Genomic DNA, 18,174 nt, shown 5'->3' with positions numbered 1-18,174 from the left:
CTGCAAAGGACTGTGTAGAAAGACACAATCTCAGAGTTCATATCAGCTGTGTAAGAGAGTTTTCTTTAAGAGAGAACATTTTGTGAACAGGAGAACAAAATATCTGCAAGACTCTCTTGAAGGCAACTCTAGCATTACCCTGCATTTCATTTCTATATGTCCCAGGCATCTCCTCCACTATAAAGAAAAATTGTTCCAAACCTGTTCTAATTAAAGATAGCATTTCAAATGTTTGTAATAGGTACTCTCTTCACTTCAGCCTTTATAAGCCAAAGTCTACATCCTGATGTATTGTAGAAGCAAATTTATTTCTTTACAGGTTTTTCTTTTCCCTTTTTCCTTCCTACATTCATATGACATTTCCTGTGAGACTGTGAATCTCCAATCTGTGTGCCCCATAAAACAAATATTGGAACTGGAGGTCATTTGAAAGAAAGCCTTTCAAAGAAAGTGCTTTAATTAACATTTACTTTTATTTGCAAAGGAACCTTGAAGATCCTCTATATCGGAATATAGGTCATGGCTCACAAAGAATACCAATGATGTACTGTAAACTATGCTATTGATAAATTAGTGTCAGACTCCCAGGCGTATTAAATCTGCACAATTGTGGAGCGCTAATTATTTCTATTAATATCTATTACAGTAATGCGTAGTGACTACGGCGGAGGTCTGAGCCTGCTGTGGCGGGTGGGGGACACACAGCAGAGCCAGTCCTTGCCAGGCAGTGTTCAGCCCTGAGAAGGTAAGCAGGGGGAGGCAGGAAGCATCACTTCTCTGTTCATAGAGGGGGGGGAGGTGAGGAACAGGTATTGTGCCTTGCCCAAGGTCACCTGTTCCAAGGCTTGGTGTGGAAACCCTGCAGACTCCATCTGCTGTAATGGGAGAAAAACACAGCAGCTTGGTTGCTTTTGGGGTGGTGATAACAGAGAGCTTGCTCCTAAGCACAAAGCATGGACCCCGCAGAGGCTACACAGAGGGAACCCAGGATCCCTCCCTCCTTGCCTACGTGAACACAGAGGATGTGAAGGGCTTTTCTGAGTGCTTGCATTAGAGACATAAAGCTGCAGGGGTTTTGTTCCTTGGAGGTAGGAAGGGTAAAAAAGTAATGAAAATCTGCTAAAGACTGAAAATAATTGAATTCCTTGTGTTCTTCCCATCTTCTCTAACTCCCAGAGAATATGAATTCATTGGCAAGATAAGCCAGACACTTTATCCACTTGGCCACACTGTCTTGGTTTGTATCCAGCGGACTTTACAGGTGTAAAATTAACCAGAGGAGATCTCTTCTATTGTTCTGACTGCAGTGCAAACATATGGAGAACTACAAGTGAAAAATAATTAGTACAATATTTGAGTACACGCCTGTTCCTTCCTTTTGTATGTACAACACATGTAAATCACTCTTCCTTCTGTTTCAGTGTCTGAATAAGGAAAAGTGAAATTTCCATGTTTAAAATGTGGCTATCTCTGTGAAATGGAACCTTGTGAAGATAATCTGCCTGTGAGGAGAGAGCAGCTGTGTCCAGAAATGCACACAAAAAGAAAGGTTTTATCGCTTGGCACGAGCTGGAGAATACCTTGGACTGATCTTGAAAAAATTCAATGGCAGACTTCTCTAACTTGGCTCAAACGAACTTTAAATAGCATATCTCTTAGAAAATAAATCTGCATTTGACTGATACTAAGAGGTCACGGTCCATCAATTGCACTAAAATGTTTTTAAACCTGTCCCAGTGCGTGCCCACCCGATGAACCAGGGAGTCTCCCTCCAAGGTTTTTTTCTATCTGGTACAGAAAATGTATTTATAAGTGCACCTAGATACATACTTATTCAGCAGGCTGGAGTGGTTCCAAATTAAGTGGGTTTTTAATTAAAAAAAAATCTACCTAATTATATCTTTTTCCTCATGAGACAGAAACAGATACAAAGGTGCCATTCTGATTTCTCTGATAAATAGCTTGCATTTTATTTACTTATTAAGACCATTTGGCGCTCCAGAATAGTGCCAGTTCAAGGGCTGTAGAATGCCCATTTTTTATTATTTTTCAGTGGCCATTTTCCCGACTGTGTCTGATGATCTCATGGAAGAGCTGAGGCATCTGCTCCCAGATTTCTCATGTGCTAAGTGCAGTGGAGTGGCTGGGTGGCATCACAGGGGGAAGGAAATGAGGGGGAAAAGGAACAGCAGGAGGAAAGAGGGGAGGAGGGTACAAATGGACGAACAGATAAAGTGGAGCACGAATGCAGATTGCAGGGATGCACTTTTGAATAGGAAGAGGTCTGTATAGCAGCAAGATGCATACCTGGAGATGGCAGATGTGTTCCCCTCAAGCACTAATCTGTTGTCTCATTTACTGCCCTGGGTCTTTTTCTCCCCTTCTGCAAATACATGCTTTCATTTCTGACAACAAACACTATGCTTTTTGATTGAGGATCTAGAATAAAGTTGCTATTAAAATAGATTAATATGCATATATAGCACTGTTGTGTGCATAATCACTATGGATTTCTGCCCCTGAATTTGCCATCATAAATTAGAGTGCAACTGCTCCAATCTATTAGTAACCCACTATTGGCAATTGCCTGAGGGACTATTTCATGGCAATTTACATGTGCAAATATGGTATTTGTTATAGAATCACAGAATCCTTACAGTTGGAAGAGACCTTTAAAGGCCATCTAGTCCAACTCCCCTGCAATGAACGGGGACACCACAGCTACACCAGGTTGCCCAGGGCCTGATCCAGCCTCGCCTTGAAAGTCTCCAGGGACGGGGCATCCACCACATCTCTGGGCAACCTGTGCCAGTGCCTCACCACCCACACTGTTAAAGACCTTTTCCTTATATCCAGTATCCCAGTATTTCCTGTTTTTTCTATTGCAGCAAACAAAAAGAAACTCACAGTACAAACCACTGCCTAGTTACAAATATGAAATCCATTAGGTCAATTAGCAGCAGAAGGAACACTTGGGTCCATATTTAGGGTCATTATCAAATCTGCTTCAAACATAGATGCAGTCAGCTTAATGCAATGCCTCTCCTCCAGTCAGTGTGTATGTATGTACGTGCATACACAAACTCAGAAAACACTTACACCAATTATTTGCATGTGGAAATACAGCCAGGTGAGCTCTTCAATGGCATGAAGGCACAGACAAATAGGCATGTGTGCAAATGAGTGTAAAAAAAAAGCTCCCTTTAAACATTAGATTTGGAGACTGACCTCCCAGAGCTATTCCCTTGGCCTAATTCCCTACAGCGAGCACCAGCAGGAGCAGATTTCCAGCCCAGCTGCAGCTGAATGTAGGTTTGCAGCAGCTGACAGCTCTCCCTGTGGCCTGGATTTAAATTGTTCTGCTGTTAGTGGTAGTGGGGGATATGGTTGGCTTGTGGGAGCAAAGCTTGGGGGGGGAGAGGGGGTTGGTAGGGCTATCAACACATTGCTGGTGGAGCATAGGTCTGCGTCCAGATGTATGCACGTTACAGACAGCAGAAACCTGGTGTTAAATTCTCTCCATCATCTACAGCAAGCCTGGTTATCTGGCTTTTGCTCAGTCAGGGGATGAAACTGCCTCCTTGCCAGGCCCCTTGATCTGGATGGGGACAGAACTCCCCAGGTCTCTCCATGGGCCCCCTTCCTCTGCTTCAGACAACTTCTGGAGGGAGCCATTTGGCTGGCTGCTGCCAATTGCTTCATTTTCTTCTTCCATTGTCTGCGGTGGGGGAGATGGCCAAGTATCTCATAAACAGCAGTGTTAAAGATGATCTCAGAGTGCCAACTGCGAGTGGAAAAAAGGCAGCAGCAGGCAGCTGGAGGAGGAGGGCTGGGCAGCCCCGTCCCAGCTTGGGGGCAGGAGCAGCACATCAGGATGTGTAGGCAGCAGGGTAGGTCCTGGCCATCCTTTTCTGGTTGAAGGGTCTGTGCAAAGTTCAAGGGCTCTTCACAATGAAGCAGCTGGGCAACACCTGCAGGCAGTTTACTTAAGTCCTTACTGGCTTATTTTGGGAATCTGACTGGGTGCCAGGCTGACGGCTTCTGAGGAAGTAAATACTTCAAGACAAAATACTCAAGTGTTTTGCCTAAGCCGTGCCTGTCGGCAGGGGGAGAAAATAAAACGAAGCAAAGTGTGCATTCAGTGAGAGCCTGGCAAGATGGAACGTGGAGCTAAGAGACACATCCTGAAGCCCGGATGGAGGTGGCTGGGTGCCAGCAGGGCAGCTTCAGCTAGGCTTGTTGCTACTTGCAAGGCCACAGCCCAGGCGTAACAGAACTCAGCAGCTCTACAGTAAAATAAGGAGTCCGGGTAAGACCCATGTAAGACCAAAGTGCTCCTGTATTTATCATAGATATACACACAGAGTGAGCTAATAATGCACTACAATACTGATAAATGGTAAATACTAAATGCTAAACTGAGGAAGCGTGATCTTGACAGCTGAGTGGTGAGGTGGACTGTGAACCGGCTGAAGGAAACAAGCCAGAGAGTTGTGGTCAGTGGAACAGAGTTAGTCAAGTTGGAGGCCTGTGTCTAATGGAGTCCCTCAAGGGTCAGTACTGGGACCCGTACTATTCAATATATTCATCAATGACTTGGATGAGGGAGTAGAACACCCTGTTAGCAGGCTTGCTGATGACACAAAATTGGGAGGAGTGGCTGACATGCCTGAAGGCTGTGCTGCCACCCAGCGAGACCTAGGCAGGAGGAGAGTTGGGTGGGGAGAACTTTAACGAAATACAGCAAGGGCAAGCGTGGGAACTTGTATCTGGTCAAGAATGACCCCAGATACCAGTATAGGTTAGGGACTGACCTGCTGGAGAGTAGCGTAGGGGAAAGGGACCTGTGGGTCCTGGTGGGCAGCAGGGTGACCATGAGCCAGCACTGTGCCCTTGTGGCCAATAAGGCCAATGGCACCCTGGGACATACCGGAAGGGGCATGGTAAGTAGGTTAAAAGAGGCTATCCTGCTCCTCTACTCTGCCCTGGTTAGACAGCATCTGGAGTATTCTGTCCAGTTCTGTGCCCCTCTGTTCAAGGACAGGGAACTGCTTGAGAGAGTCCAGCACAGAGCCACAAAGATGATGAAGGGACTGGAGCATCTCCCTTACGAGGAAAGTCTGAGGGATCTTTAGCATGGAGGAGACTGAGAGGTGACCTAATGAACGTTTATAAATATGTAAAGGATGTCTGTCAGGAGGAGGAGTGACATCCAGTGACAGGATAAGGGCAATGGGTACAAGCTGGAACATAGGAGGTTCCACATTAATACTAGAAAAAAAAACTTCTTCATGGTGAGGGTAACAGAATACTGGAATGAGCTTCCTAGAGAGGTTGTGGGGTCTCCCTCTCTGGAGACATTCAAAACCTGCCTGGACACATCCCTTGTGACCTAATCTAGGTGTTCCTACTAAGGCAGGGGGATTGGACTAGATGAGCTTTTGAGGTTTCTTCCAATCCCTGACATTCGGTGATTCTGTGATTCTGTAACTGGTATGGAGAAGAGACAGCAGCTATTAAAATGAAGAGTTGGTAAAAAAAAGTACTCTTTTCACATCCTAGCCAGAATTCTGGCATTTATTTATTATTTTTAATAAATAATACAATTTTTTAGCTCTTCTCTTCTTTTTCTCTTCTCTTCTTTTTCTCTTCTCTTCTCCCTTTCCCTCTCCTCCCCTCTCTTGTCCTCCCTCTCCTTCCCTCCCTTCTCCTCCCCTCTCTTCCCCCCTCCTCCCCTCTCCTTTTAAATTTCCCTTTTCATTCCCTTTTTCCTTCCCTTCCCATTCCCTCCACATTCTCTCTCCAGTCCCCTCCCCTCCTCTCTTTTCCTTTCCTTTCTTCTTTTCCTCTCTTCCCCTCTCCTCCCCTCTCCTTTTAAATTTCCCTTTTCATTCCCTTTTTCCTTCCCTCCCCATTCCCTCTCCTCTCCTCTCCTCTCCTCTCCTCTCCTCTCCTCTCCTCTCCTCTCCTCTTCTTCTTTCTTTTCCTTTCTTCTTTTTTCTATCAGCTCCATCGCTGAAGGTAAAACTCTCTTATTCTCCTCCACGTCTCACTAGAAAAAGGAGAGTCTCAAGTTGTGACTAAGTAATTTTCTGAGGAAAAAAGAAAAGCTGCCTCCTCCCTAGATCCCTCTGGCAGAGGCAAGCTACAACTGTGACTGCAGCAACAGCAAAGGCAGGAGTGCCAGTACCTGTCTGTGGGCCCAAACAGCTGGGAGAAGCTGTCAATTATGAACTCCTTGTGACAGCGGGTGAGGATGGCCACCGCGTGGCACAGGAAGGGCATGAACGTGCTCTGCTGCACGAACGATGTGCAGCTGCGCAGAATGTAGAGGATTGGAGGCACCTGAGAGAAGAAGAGGAGAAAGAATGACTTGCTGCATCCTGGACTCTGCAGAGAGTAACCATGGACATCCAGTGCATGAGCACTGCCTGCCCCCTTGACATGCTGCCAAGTCCTAAGCCTAAATTTCATGCCAGCCATCCTAGTCCATGCCCTGGCTCTGTGCTCAGGCTATGCTTCTTTAGCACAAGAGGCAAACAGCACAAGTCATAGTGCAACAGCCAGCAAAAGTCCAAGACTTGTGGAAGAAAGTCCCTTACGTTCCAACAGATGTCCTTCCTGATCATCTGCAGAAAGGTGATCATCCACTTCCCAGCAGCACGCACGCGCACTCCTTTGGCTTTCCGGATGGTCTCCTTGATGGCCATCATGAAGTCGACGGTGCGTTCCACGGGGAAGTTTCTGCACACGATCTGCAGAGAAATGAGAAGCAGGAGAGATCCCATCACTGCTCTGCGGCAGCTCTTCAAAACAGAAAACAGTTTTAAGGGCATTCTTAATTCATTGGCTTGCTGGTCATCCAGGCAGCAATCACAACGCTCCTGCTGTCTGTACCCTGCTATTTATATGGAAGGCGGTTGAGCCTTCTCTCATCTTCTGCACCCGTGGTGTTTGCTTACATGCAAAGCCTACCTCCCAGCAGCCACAGTCACGCATGCACACACACACACACACACACACAGACGCACATCATAGTGTCAGCTCCTTGCACTGGGTGCCTGAAGGTCAGACATAGCTGAGAGCCTCCTGCTGCTTGCTGAGAAAAGAGGACTCAGGGTGACAGCTCGTTTTGGAAATAGTGTGAAAGGCTGGGAGCAGCACAGGGTCGTGCAGAAGCCTATGCACTGAGATCCCACCACCCCTTTTTGGGTCCACTTACCCTGGCCATTTTGGACGAGGTCTGGAGCTGAGAGGTAACACTGCAGGTATGCAGCCCCTCACACAGGCTCCTGATGTCTCTTGTCTCAATGACTCCATTGGATGTTTTGGCTGGAAAGAGCAGAGGGAGTAAAGGGATGTAATGCTTCTGGAAATGAAACTGCTTTCCACGGGGGAGAGACAGAGGACAGGGTGGGGGCAAGAAGAGAGCTGTGCACAGTGCCTCTCCCTTCTGTAAATAGGGCCCAGCCCGTGGGGCTCTGGTAGTGCTACAGAGGAGGGCAAAGGGCTGGAGCACGCCTGCTCTACTCACCTTGGATTCGGAGAAGGGAGTTCAGACAGGTGACAGCCAATTGGCGGGATGCAGGCATGGGGTCGCACGTCAGAGGCGCCAGCAATCCCACCAAGGAGCCAAAGTGCTCGCAGACATCTCCTCTCTGCAGGGGTGAGAGGCAGGAACAAAGCTGTAGACAGCCCCAGCTCTCCCTAGCTTCTCCTGCCTGTGCCTTCCCCACGCAATGGGTGACACAGCATGGACAGCTGGGCGGAGCTCGCCTTCCAGCTCAGGGGCACTGGGGAGAGAGCAAGGGGCATACGGTGGGGCTCTTTACTCACTTGAAGCTCTTCACAAGCGGACAGAAGCTGGGAGCAGGTCTGCAGGGCCCTCTTGCGCTCCCACATGTGCTCTGATATCATTGATCTCTGAAGGATCTGGGGTAGAGCATCTGTCTCAATGAGGACGTCTTTTCTTTCCCTTCCTGCCACCCCTCTCCCTGTTCTTCCTTTCCCACTACTTTCCCTCAAGGTCTGCCCTGTTGCTCCATGTGGCCTCCCGCCTCACTGAGCACCGGCACTGCTGCTCCCACTCTCTGCAGTCACTCTTGTCTCCTTACCCAGGAGCTTTTCCTCGGCTGTGGCCTGCCAGGCATTGGCTCCTGCGTTTCCTCCTGCAGGGCCCATTTCTCTGCTCATTTCTAATCTTGCAGTGAGCTGGCACGTCAGCAGGAGATTTCTCCCCCTCTGATCATCCTCTCAGTCCCCAGATCTCTGCCCCCACTACTGACAGGCACCATGCTTTCTCCCTTGCCCCACACATACTCACATGGACTATGTTCTGAAAGAAGCCGCCAGTGGGCTCTGTCTCGAGCAGAACCGCCATCAGCCGGCCCAGAGCTTTCAGTGATGTTTGCTGAAGCTGAAAGCAGAAGACAAGAGTGAGGTGTAGCATCACGGCTGCTGCCAGAGCGTAGGTTGTGTGTGCTGAGGTAGGGTTTGACCGAGAGGTGGCCAGGAAAGTTATAGCAGGTTACCTGCAGGTACTGAGCTGCTTGCTGTGACTTTCTGATCTTCAGCATCATCTCCTCTGAAGGGTGTGTCACGATGCTTTTGCAGCACAGGACCAACATCTCATGCATGTCCTTGCCTTCGAAAGAGGGCTTCAGCTTACTGACAGGAGGAAAAAAGAAAGAGAAATCAGAAAGGGCCTTGACCAGTGCTCTCCAGACTGGTTCAGACAACATCTGAGTTTCTCCTAATCGACAGCTACAAAGCCAGTACCCCCAGATCATGCTGCTGAGCACTGTCTTCAGTTCCAGCAGCGCCCACCTCCTCCCTGGCAGCAGTGAACCACCTCCCGCTCTGAAGGGAAGGAGACCCCAGCTCTCCCTTCTCTTCCCTGCCAGGGGACAGGAGCACCGGGGCCTTTCTCCCTGCCCAGAACCTCAGCTTCGCCAGGCACAACAGCCCAGTCGTCTCTGCTGTAGATGCGGCTCCTCACCCCCTCCCCCTCCAGGCCTTCAGGAGCTACCCAAAACGGGGACCACCATGCTGCCTTGCAACCCCAGATCTTACCTCAACTGCTCCAGGGCCAGAACCACCTTTAGAGGCACTGGGGAGACAGGAATGCCCGAGTAATACTTCTTCATCAAGTCCTGCAAGTCCCAGAGAGAGACACTGTCAAGGTGGGCAGGGGGCACATGAGACCTGTTCCACCAAGCCTCAAGACAAACAGAACTGCCACACACCGGTCCCATCACTCCCACAATTCCCATGGAAGCACTGCAGGATGCAGCAGCTTGACAACTGGTGCACCTAGCCCACTGCCCAGCCACTGCCTGCCAGCACCCAAGGTCCCCTCCAGCTGGAGACATGTGGCTAATAGAGACCTGTATGCCACCAGGGAAGCAAGTCTTGTGGCGCAGCCCAGAACTCCTTTACAGACAGCCCTGTCTTTAGGCACTCACCATCAGGATCTCCAGAAGCTTTCCCTTCAAAGAGGGGTTAAAGCACGCAGAATCACCCACAGCTTGGAAGGCAGCGCTGAAGTCGGTGATGCTCTGCACCAGCGCGAGGTTGTTCTGCAAGTCCTGAGGCCCAAGAGAGAAGAACAGTCTTTGAACTGCGGGAAGGGACAAGGGCTGCAAGGGGGACACGTGGGGGCAATGCTAAGGGAAGGGCTTGGATCTTCCTCTGGGCACAAAGCATTCCCCGAGGGACCTTTGGAAAGGGAAGGCCCATCTCAGCATCCCCCCATGTGGAGGGGCTGCAGATGGGCACTCAGACACCCTGGCATGCTTCGAGCTCTCACCCGGCAGCTGCAGCTGTAGAGCATCAGGATGTTGCCCACGATGTCTCCCTCCAGGTGGGCAAGCAGCTGTTCCTTGGAGGCACGCAGTGCCAAGCTGCCGTGGGCGAGCATGAGAGCGCTGCGTGTGGCGTGAGCTCTCGTGCTGTCCAGCTCCATCTGTGTGGGAAGAAATGCCTTGAGACATTCGCTCAACGGCCCCTAGTGCCCCACGATGTACCTGGGCTCCCAAGGCAGGAGCTGCTGTGAAAATAAGGCAGAAGAATGCCTAGATGGAAACCCATAATGCTTTACCTTCTTGCGCCTGGAAATCCTCGCATTGCGGCCTTTGCACAGCCTGGACGCAAACATGGTGAGTGTGGCCAGGACTGTTTGGAAGTTGCTCTCAGCAGCATGGCTGAGAAGAGAGATGATTCCCTGCACAAAAGAACAAGGGGCAGTTGGCACAGGCCTGAGCCTACTGGTGCGGTCAACCACAGTGGCCGGGCCAGACTTTGCCTGAGGAAAATGGCAGCAGTGAGGAGATAGGCCCAGAGCAGGGCCAGGAGAAGCCCTCTGCCCCAGGGACAGAGTGGGGATGCTTGCAGGAGCTGGAGGAGAGGAGAGCTCACCTGGGCCTCACATAGCTCCTCCACGTTTGCTTCCTCCAGGTGCTGCAGCAGCTTCTCCTGGATGTGGAGGACTCCCTTACAGGCTCCCAGCACTGTCCCCAGAGCCTTGTACAGGAAAGACTGCATGGGAAAGGAAGGAAGAAGCTGAGATGTGGCAGCAGCTTAACCTATTGGGGGAGGGCCAGGTGGGAAGGACCCATGCTCCCTGGGAATCTCTGAGAGCAGCTGCAGGGCCGAGCTTTAGCCATCCCTGGGCAGATTGCAGGGAAAGGCCCTCTGGGGGGCATTGGCTGGGGAAGCAGCATGAGCAACCCGTGTGGGCAGAGCACCAGCCCCAGCCTCATTTGGGCACCTGCAGCTGCACCACTGGGTAGAGACAGGGGGAACTCACCTTTTCTCCAGAGCTGCTGGCAGAGCTGCTTAGCCGCTGGCTCAGCTCACAGCTCAGGGCCTCGGTCCAGGCCTCATCCTCTATGGTCTCCAGCGATGCCTTCAGGAACTGTTGGAGAACAGGAGAAGACAATGTTCCTTTGCCCTTTGCCTCTTCCCTCACCCCCAAGTTGCTGCAGCCTTCTGGGGAGAGGTGCCTGGAAGAACAGTTCCTCTCCCAGCTGCCCCAGTATTCCCTCCATTAAACCCACCTGTCGTTCTTCTCCTAACACCGCCCTTGGGCTTGGGACAGAGTGGAAGAGGCAGCACCACAAAGGTGTGCAGCTGCTCTGAGGCAGCATTTGAGAGGCTGTTCCTGTCCCGTGGTGGCTCATATGGGAGCGGGGCTACTTGGGGCAGGCAAGCACTTCTCTGCACCGTGCCTCTCGGCAATGCTGTACCTTTAGCAGGCGGCTCTCCCACTCTGCAGAGTCCGGGAAGCTCTCATCTTTCCCTGCACAGCAATAGAAAGCAAAAGAACTTTACTTGGGATCAAACCACAGAAGAAGAGCTGCTGCAAACCTGGCTTGGCCTGGGCACTTGATACTGCCAAGCTGGGACCCATACCCCCTCCACAATGACCTGTCCCCCCCCACAAACATCATCCCTGCAGGAACGCAGAACTAACTGCTCCAAGAGAACTGCTTTCTGAGGGGATGTGAAGGAACGGGCAGATCCCTGGGGGGATAGGTCCCCGGGCCTGAGTGCTGTCTCTCTGGAATGGGAACAGCAGCACAGCAAGCACTGGGTTGCAGGAAATGCTTCCCCTTTGCCATGCTACAGAGTTGCATTTTCACTCCCCCCCTTCCCTGCCTCTGCTTCTCCCTCCCCACCAGCACTTTACCTTGGAGACACTGCAGCAGCAGGGGGATCTCAGCAGCCCACATGGCCCCCACAGCTCTGTGGAACTTTCTGTGGAGGTTTTGCATCATCAGTAATGCAGCAGCTTGGAGTTCGCTGCCTGCAACAGGGCTGCCTGCCACCACCTGAGGGAGAGCAAGGAGAAGCAAGGTCACTTCTGCAGCAAGAGCAGCAGCTTCTCCCCAGGATGGAAGCAGCTTGGCTCTGCCCTGGTGAGCAAGGAGCAGCCAACAACTTTGCCCATGGCCATGCTGCTTCCTCCTGGGGGCTTGTGGCACCGGCCTCTGGAGCATTTACTTACCAACAGGCGTGCCAGCAGTGTCTGGGGAGTCAGCAGTGGGCCTGTGAGGAGACAAAAGTGCTGAGTAAGATTCCAAGACATTCTGTGCCCAGCCATGCATACCTCCGCTGTCCCTTCTGGGTGCTACGACAGGTCAGCAGAGCTCACTGGGGGACTTTGTGCTCCTACCTTGAAACATGGAGCTGACGAAATGAGGATCCAGATCTTCTATCCGCCGTCCTGTCAGATCCTCTCTCTTGGACAGGGCTTGGATACAGCGGGAGACCGGGATCAGCATGCCGGTGTACTGGGCTGGTACCACAAACAGCAGCAGCCGCGGCCACAGGAGCTGTAGGGAACGAGGCAGTTGAGCATGTCAGCATTCCTGCCTCCGCTCAGAGATGAAAAGGACTGTGAATTTCCCTGAGTCTTGTGTGCTTCAGAGCACGTTGGTGGAGAGAACTGGTGTGTTGGAATGGGACAAGGAAAACGTGGTGCAAAGGCAAGGAGGAGCAGCAGGGTGGAATGTGACTTACTTTGGACATCCCTCTCACAGAGACGTCCAGTGACCCCAGGATGTCCATGCACAGTGCCTGGAGAGCTCCTTCTTCCTGGGCTTCCTGGGCAGAAAGGTCTCCAGCTGCCTGCACAACAGTGGTGTTGAAATGCCGGTTACTCTTAGTTCTCAGGAGCCTCTCAGGAGGCTCAGGTGTGGCCCCAGCGGTGCTTCTGTGCCACCCTCTGAGCAGCACAGGTCTTCCAAAAGAAGACGCTGCCCACTGTCCTTACCCTTCTTCCCGTGGCGCGGTTGAACTCCCTGAAGATGTGCCCCACCACATCCCAGGCTGAGCAGCTCCGGGTGTTAGAACTGAGCAGATCCTTGATGAAATATAGAAGAGCCGTCCTCACCTGCCAGGGGTCAATTGTGAGTGTGATTTTTCTGGTCGGAAGGCAAAGGGAAGCCACCTGCTCATCGGGGCAGCCCTTTGGGCATGAGCAGAGACAATAAGAGCACAAGAGAAGCCTTGGCTCCTGTGGCGAGGGCCAGGCCTTAGCAGCAGACTGTGCACTTTCCAAGCACAGCACAGGGACCTCCCTGCTCCACTCTGCCTGCTCTCCCCACAGGAACCATCGCAACCGTGTGCTCAATGCCCCAGCACCTCTCTAGTCACCCCAGCCCTGCCCGTCTTGGCAGCAGCATCACCACCCCAACAACGCTTTCTTTTCCCAAACCAGCTCACCCGGATCCTGGGGTCACTGCACAGGCGCTGCACAGCCTTGACAACCTGGGGCAGCTTCTCCGTCATCATGGGCTCTGCAAGAGATGCACAGAAGCATGAGCGGAGCCACAAGCCAGATGGCAGAAGGGAGCCCTGGAAGTCCCAGCCTGTGTTACTGACCGTCAGAGCGAGCCAGAGCACCGAGCAGACCCAGGGCTGCCACGCATCCAGCCTCCCAGTCATCGCCCAGCTGTGACTGCAGAAACAGGACCATTTCCTCTGGGCAGATCTGGGCTGCAGGGAGGAAATCCCGCGCTGTGTTAGCAAAAAACTCATGCCCATTCCTGAGGTTTGTGAGAGGTTTTGGCCAGGGCACCGCCAAGCATTGCCAAAGCTCCTCTCCTTACCCTGCAGCATGATGCAGTGGGTCAGCTGTGCACGATCAGCCTCGCTGTGCTGCTTGCTGTCGTCATAGAGCTGTGGGAACAAGGTCCATTTGAGAAAATCACATCAGCACTGAGGACAGAAAAGACACTGTGCAGCTCGCTCTTGTCTCCCTGGGCACTCTCGGGAAGAGGACAGGCAGACAAAACCCAGCCCGCCCCACAGCATCCCCGGGGGTACACCCACAGCTCTGGAACAGCCTTGAGCATACAGGAGCTAAGGCTGAGCCGCCTTAGTCAGGGGCTCGGAGTTTTGCAGTCCTCCTGAGTCTTAGCCAAGAGGGAAACTGCTGTGGGCACAAGGATAGGCTCCCCTACCTGGTAGAACACGGCACTGGTGATGTCCAGAAACTTGTCCCTTGGGATGACAGACTCAGTGCCCTCTAAGGCCTCCAGGAAGAGAGTGAGGCTCTGCGAGAGACCAGGAGAGGAAGAAAGGGATGAAGCCACATCTAGCCACTTGGGAGTGGAGAAACTGTTTCACAGTTGTTTCTCCGCAGGGGGAAGCTCCTGCACAGACATTCTTGTTTATCCCCCACCTCTCAGCAGCACCAAGAGAGTCTCTCTGCTCTCAGTCGAGCCGTGTTTGGGCACCATTTGCAGGCATTTCCCACCCAGCAGCCCACTTCTCCCCCATCAGATGCAACTGGATGTGGTCCTCCCAGTTGTTAGCACAGAGCTCCTCAGACACTCAGAGCCCCACAGTGGTGGTGCTGAAGCCTCCCATCCCCAAGAGATGAGCCCCAGTGACTCTTCGCTCCCTCCTGGCTCCTGTCCGGGTTGTTCCTTTTTTGACTGAAGAGCTCAGGAAGCCTCAGACCTCCCTGGAACACCTGTTCCTTCTTTCTCCAAGGGCTCCCCCCCTGACCCCTCCTGGCACTTGCATGGGCCCCACGTCCACCCTGAGCTCTGCACAGTGTCTCACCTTGGCCACCCTGCAGGTGTCTTGGATCTCCTGACACGGGTGAACGAGCCAGAGGAGCTGCTCCCAGACGTGCTCTCGGTGTAGCTCCTCTTGCAGGAGAACATCCAGCATGGCAGACACAGCCCCAAGGATAGCCTGTTTGTCCTGGAAAGGAATGGCAGAGGCTGGGCATCAAAGACTGAAGGTCTGCACTTCCTACAGAGAGGGCTTTCTCTTTCCCTTCCCCTTCCCCACACCCGCACACTCAGCAGGAGATGGACTTGCTCTGGAGGGCAGGCAGGTTTTCCCCATAGCCTCATCCCCAGCTCTTCCTGCCACAGTGCTGTGACATGTGGCTGCTTCCCGGCACAGAGCCAGTTTGGGAGCCTTTGCAGAGCCAGCCCACTCTCTCTCATCACCCCTCAGCTCTCAGCCTGCTGGGCACAGACAGAGCTGCCAACATGGGTGCCCCCGCTGCCATCCTGGGCTGGGAATGCAGCAATGCTCACCTTCTCCTCCTGGCAGTCCTGCCAGTTCCTCAGCATAGAGAAGAGCAGCTCGTGAAGATTCTCAATGATTTGCTCTTTCTCCATGGCAGGCCAGGGGCATTGGGTTCCAGTGGACAAGTTCATTTTGACTCCGCCCAGCCACTGTTTCACAACTGAAAAAAACAAAATAATAATAATAATAAAAAAAATATTTATTTTTTCTTTTTTTTTAAAGAGAGTGAGAGACAAGGGAGCCTGTGAGAGTCTGCAGCAGGGCGAGGTGCAAGGGCTGTCCCGAGGCCCCCTGTTCTGGGGCCGACACTCACCAGCACAAGCAATGCTCAGGATCTGGCCACTCCTCACCTGGCCCACCACACTGCGCAGGCCGGCCAGCATCAGCCACACAAAGGGGATGCACTGTGGAGCTGCAGAGAGGAAGGAAAGGGCCACAGTCAGAGTCCCGGCAGCGAGGGAGGAGGGGCTGCAGCTCTGCATCCCCCAGCTCAAACGCAGATTACGCGTGGAGGGGAGAGACCCCTTTCCCATTTGTTATAGATGTCAGGAGGCTGAGGGCACTCTACCATAGGTGCTGAAGAGTTTGCTCAGGGTGATGAGCACAAACTCCTTGGACATGTCCCCCGTGGCCTTCAGGTGGCTCTGGAGCTCAGCCATCACCAAGGTGAAGTGCGTCCGGGCCAGAGCCACCAGGACATTGCTGGCAGCTGTTCTCACATTGCTGGTCACGCCCTGAAAAAGAGTCTCTGGTGACACGTGGCACAGGAGTTTGCCTGAGGCCCTTGGAAGGGCTAAGCCACCACCATCCACCAGCAGAACACCAGCGTGGGCAGGCGGCTCCTTTTGCCTTTGGCAGTGACCCCTCACCTGGGCTGCCGTCAGGTCCTGGGACACCTCTGCCAGCAGCCGGTTCACCACTCCGCACGGCGGGCGGCTGTCGTCTTCCCACAGGGCGCTCTCCAGCTCACAGTACGCCTGTGCTCGGTCACCCTGGGGACAAGGATCAGTCACGCTCGCTTTGCCCTCTGCCACCCATCGCTGTGTGGATGTGCTGCCAGGGCCTGGCACCCACAGGACTGTGGCACTGGGCCAGAAGGGCAAGGATTGATGGTTGGATGTCCCCAACTCACCTCCCGATCTTGCAGGCACTGCAGCAGCAAAGTCACGGTGCAGGTAGGGACAGGGCTTGACACCCTGCTTCTCTCCCTGCGACGCATACGCCTGGGCATGCAGCCCACGCAAGCAAAGAGACCTGGAAGGAAAGAGCAGAGCAGCTGCCGCTGGTGTTGCTTGAAGCCAGGGCCAAGAATCCAGCCTCCAGCCCCACAGCACAGGGTGAGCTGTGCTGGCACATGTGTGGTCGGTGGGGAGAGGGGAGAGAGCCTTCCCCTGAGAGGAAACCACAGTGGGCAGCTGCACTCAAGCAGAACAAGGACAGTGCTACTGGCACATCCTAAACAGACATTGGAGGCACACATGTGCTCGAGCAGCATCACAGTGTCCAGAGAAATGGAGAGACTTCACCTTGAAGGGCTCTCAGCCGCTCCATGATAGCAGGATATTTCCAGATAGACGCAATGCTCTCTCTGGTTCCACTTCCTGCAGGTCCCACAAGTGGACTGAGCCACCGCTCCCACCGCTGCCACAAGGGACAGCCAGTATGACATCTCACCAGGGAGTGTCACCTCATAGAGAATGATGTGCCCTGGGGAGCAGACAGCATGCAGGGCAATCTTGCAGGCCCCAAAACACAGCATGCTTTTGTGATGCACTCAGCTCCAGGGCTGACACGTTCCGCACTGAAGCAGGGAATCACCTCAGCGGGTGAGGGAGAGCCCGTGCCAGGGAGCAGCTGCTGGGCACCGTTGCCCGGCATTGTCTTAGTGATTGGGGACTCCATGCCGGGAGGCACTGTGGCCCCCATCTGCTGCCCAGACAACCTCTCCAGAGAGCTTTGCTGTCTCTGGGGGCACGTGTCAGAGACGTTAAGGAGACTCCACCGCATCTGACCAAACAAGAATACATTAATACTAGAAAAAAAAAAACCTTATTTATGGTAAAGGTAACAGAACACTGAAACGGGCTGCCTAGAGAGGTTGTGGGGTCTCCTTCTCTGGAGACATTCAAAACCTGCCTGGACACATTCCTGTGTGACCTAATCTAGGTGTTCCTGCTAAGGCAGAGGGATTGGACTGGATGATCTTTCAAGTTCCCTTCCAATCCCTGACATTCAGTGGTACTGTGAATACACAGGGTGTATGTTGGTCCTGTCAGGAAGTCTGTGTAAATCAGACAGACAAAATATTGTGTAAGGGGCTGCAGCTGAATGAGTAAGGAGGGGAGCATTATCAAACTTGAGGATTCCTTTGCATTTTGTGGTGACAAATAATGCAGATCCATGAATCGGGGTGTGACTGAAGTGAGGCTCTGCATCTTGTGCTAGGCCAGGACCTTACAGATCCTGAGACTGCCACCATCAGCTTTAGAAGCAGTCATGCAGAAGGCATGTAAACCACTTGAGATTTACATCCCCTGCCTTTAGGGCCTGAAACCCTAGGGCAGACAAAGGGCTTTCTGCCTGAAGATCTTTATCCTGATAACCCACTAAATCATGACATTTGTTAGTCATACCTGACTGCCCATACCTGACTCAGGCAGACAGATCCCTGCTCTTTCATCCCCTGGAAACAGAAGCCAGGAGCTGCCACAAGCTCCCTCTTCATTCCCAGAGCATGGGGATCACATCAGCTCCACAGTACCTCATGCATGCTGATGTACTGTCTGTGTCTGTGAAGGGATGCCTGTGAAGGACCTGTCCCCACAGGATGTATCCCCACAGGAAAATAACCACTATTGACCTATTCTTGTATCTTCCTCAAGTTTGTGGGTGGGAAAGGCTTCCTCCTTCTCTCCTGCTGATCTTCAAATTGCTGCTTGTTCATGATGCTGCCAGCATCTGCTTGTTCGAAGCAGAAGTGGGAGGTTCCTTTCCCCCTTGTTTGTTAGTTTCTAAGCCTTTTGCGCATTTTTCCAACCATGAGCCAAGGCTGCTAAGGCAGCCTTCCCTCTTCAGTGTTTTTTTGGACAATAAATATGTGTTGTTAAAATGAAAGGTTGA

The 18,174-nt window shown here is 52.4% G+C and overlaps 1 protein-coding gene across 1 annotated transcript; it reads right to left on the bottom strand.

Annotated features, from left to right (window-relative positions):
* Nucleotides 1-6,069: 6,069 nt before the first annotated feature.
* LOC104915274 (maestro heat-like repeat-containing protein family member 2B) lies at nucleotides 6,070-16,605 on the bottom strand. Its single transcript, XM_085224395.1, has 30 exons — nucleotides 16,581-16,605; nucleotides 16,187-16,308; nucleotides 15,924-16,046; nucleotides 15,623-15,788; nucleotides 15,368-15,466; nucleotides 15,063-15,214; nucleotides 14,575-14,718; nucleotides 13,968-14,060; nucleotides 13,614-13,683; nucleotides 13,387-13,500; nucleotides 13,228-13,301; nucleotides 12,776-12,895; nucleotides 12,523-12,630; nucleotides 12,176-12,335; nucleotides 12,008-12,048; nucleotides 11,690-11,831; nucleotides 11,247-11,299; nucleotides 10,808-10,915; nucleotides 10,417-10,536; nucleotides 10,100-10,222; nucleotides 9,809-9,964; nucleotides 9,465-9,587; nucleotides 9,073-9,152; nucleotides 8,532-8,667; nucleotides 8,324-8,416; nucleotides 7,837-7,923; nucleotides 7,535-7,658; nucleotides 7,223-7,332; nucleotides 6,603-6,755; nucleotides 6,070-6,345 (listed from the first exon to the last, which is right to left on the bottom strand). The coding sequence occupies exons 1-30, from the start codon at nucleotides 16,603-16,605 to the stop codon at nucleotides 6,070-6,072; spliced, it is 3,495 nt and encodes a 1,164-aa protein (XP_085080521.1).
* Between the last annotated feature and the right edge of the window lie 1,569 nt (nucleotides 16,606-18,174).

This window comes from Meleagris gallopavo, chromosome 1 (genome assembly GCF_905368555.1).
Source record: "Meleagris gallopavo chromosome 1, MGAL_WU_HG_1.1, whole genome shotgun sequence".
Taxonomy (NCBI): domain Eukaryota; kingdom Metazoa; phylum Chordata; class Aves; order Galliformes; family Phasianidae; genus Meleagris; species Meleagris gallopavo.
Note: the sequence above shows the minus strand (reverse complement) of the source record. Positions and strands in the feature narration are given on the sequence as shown.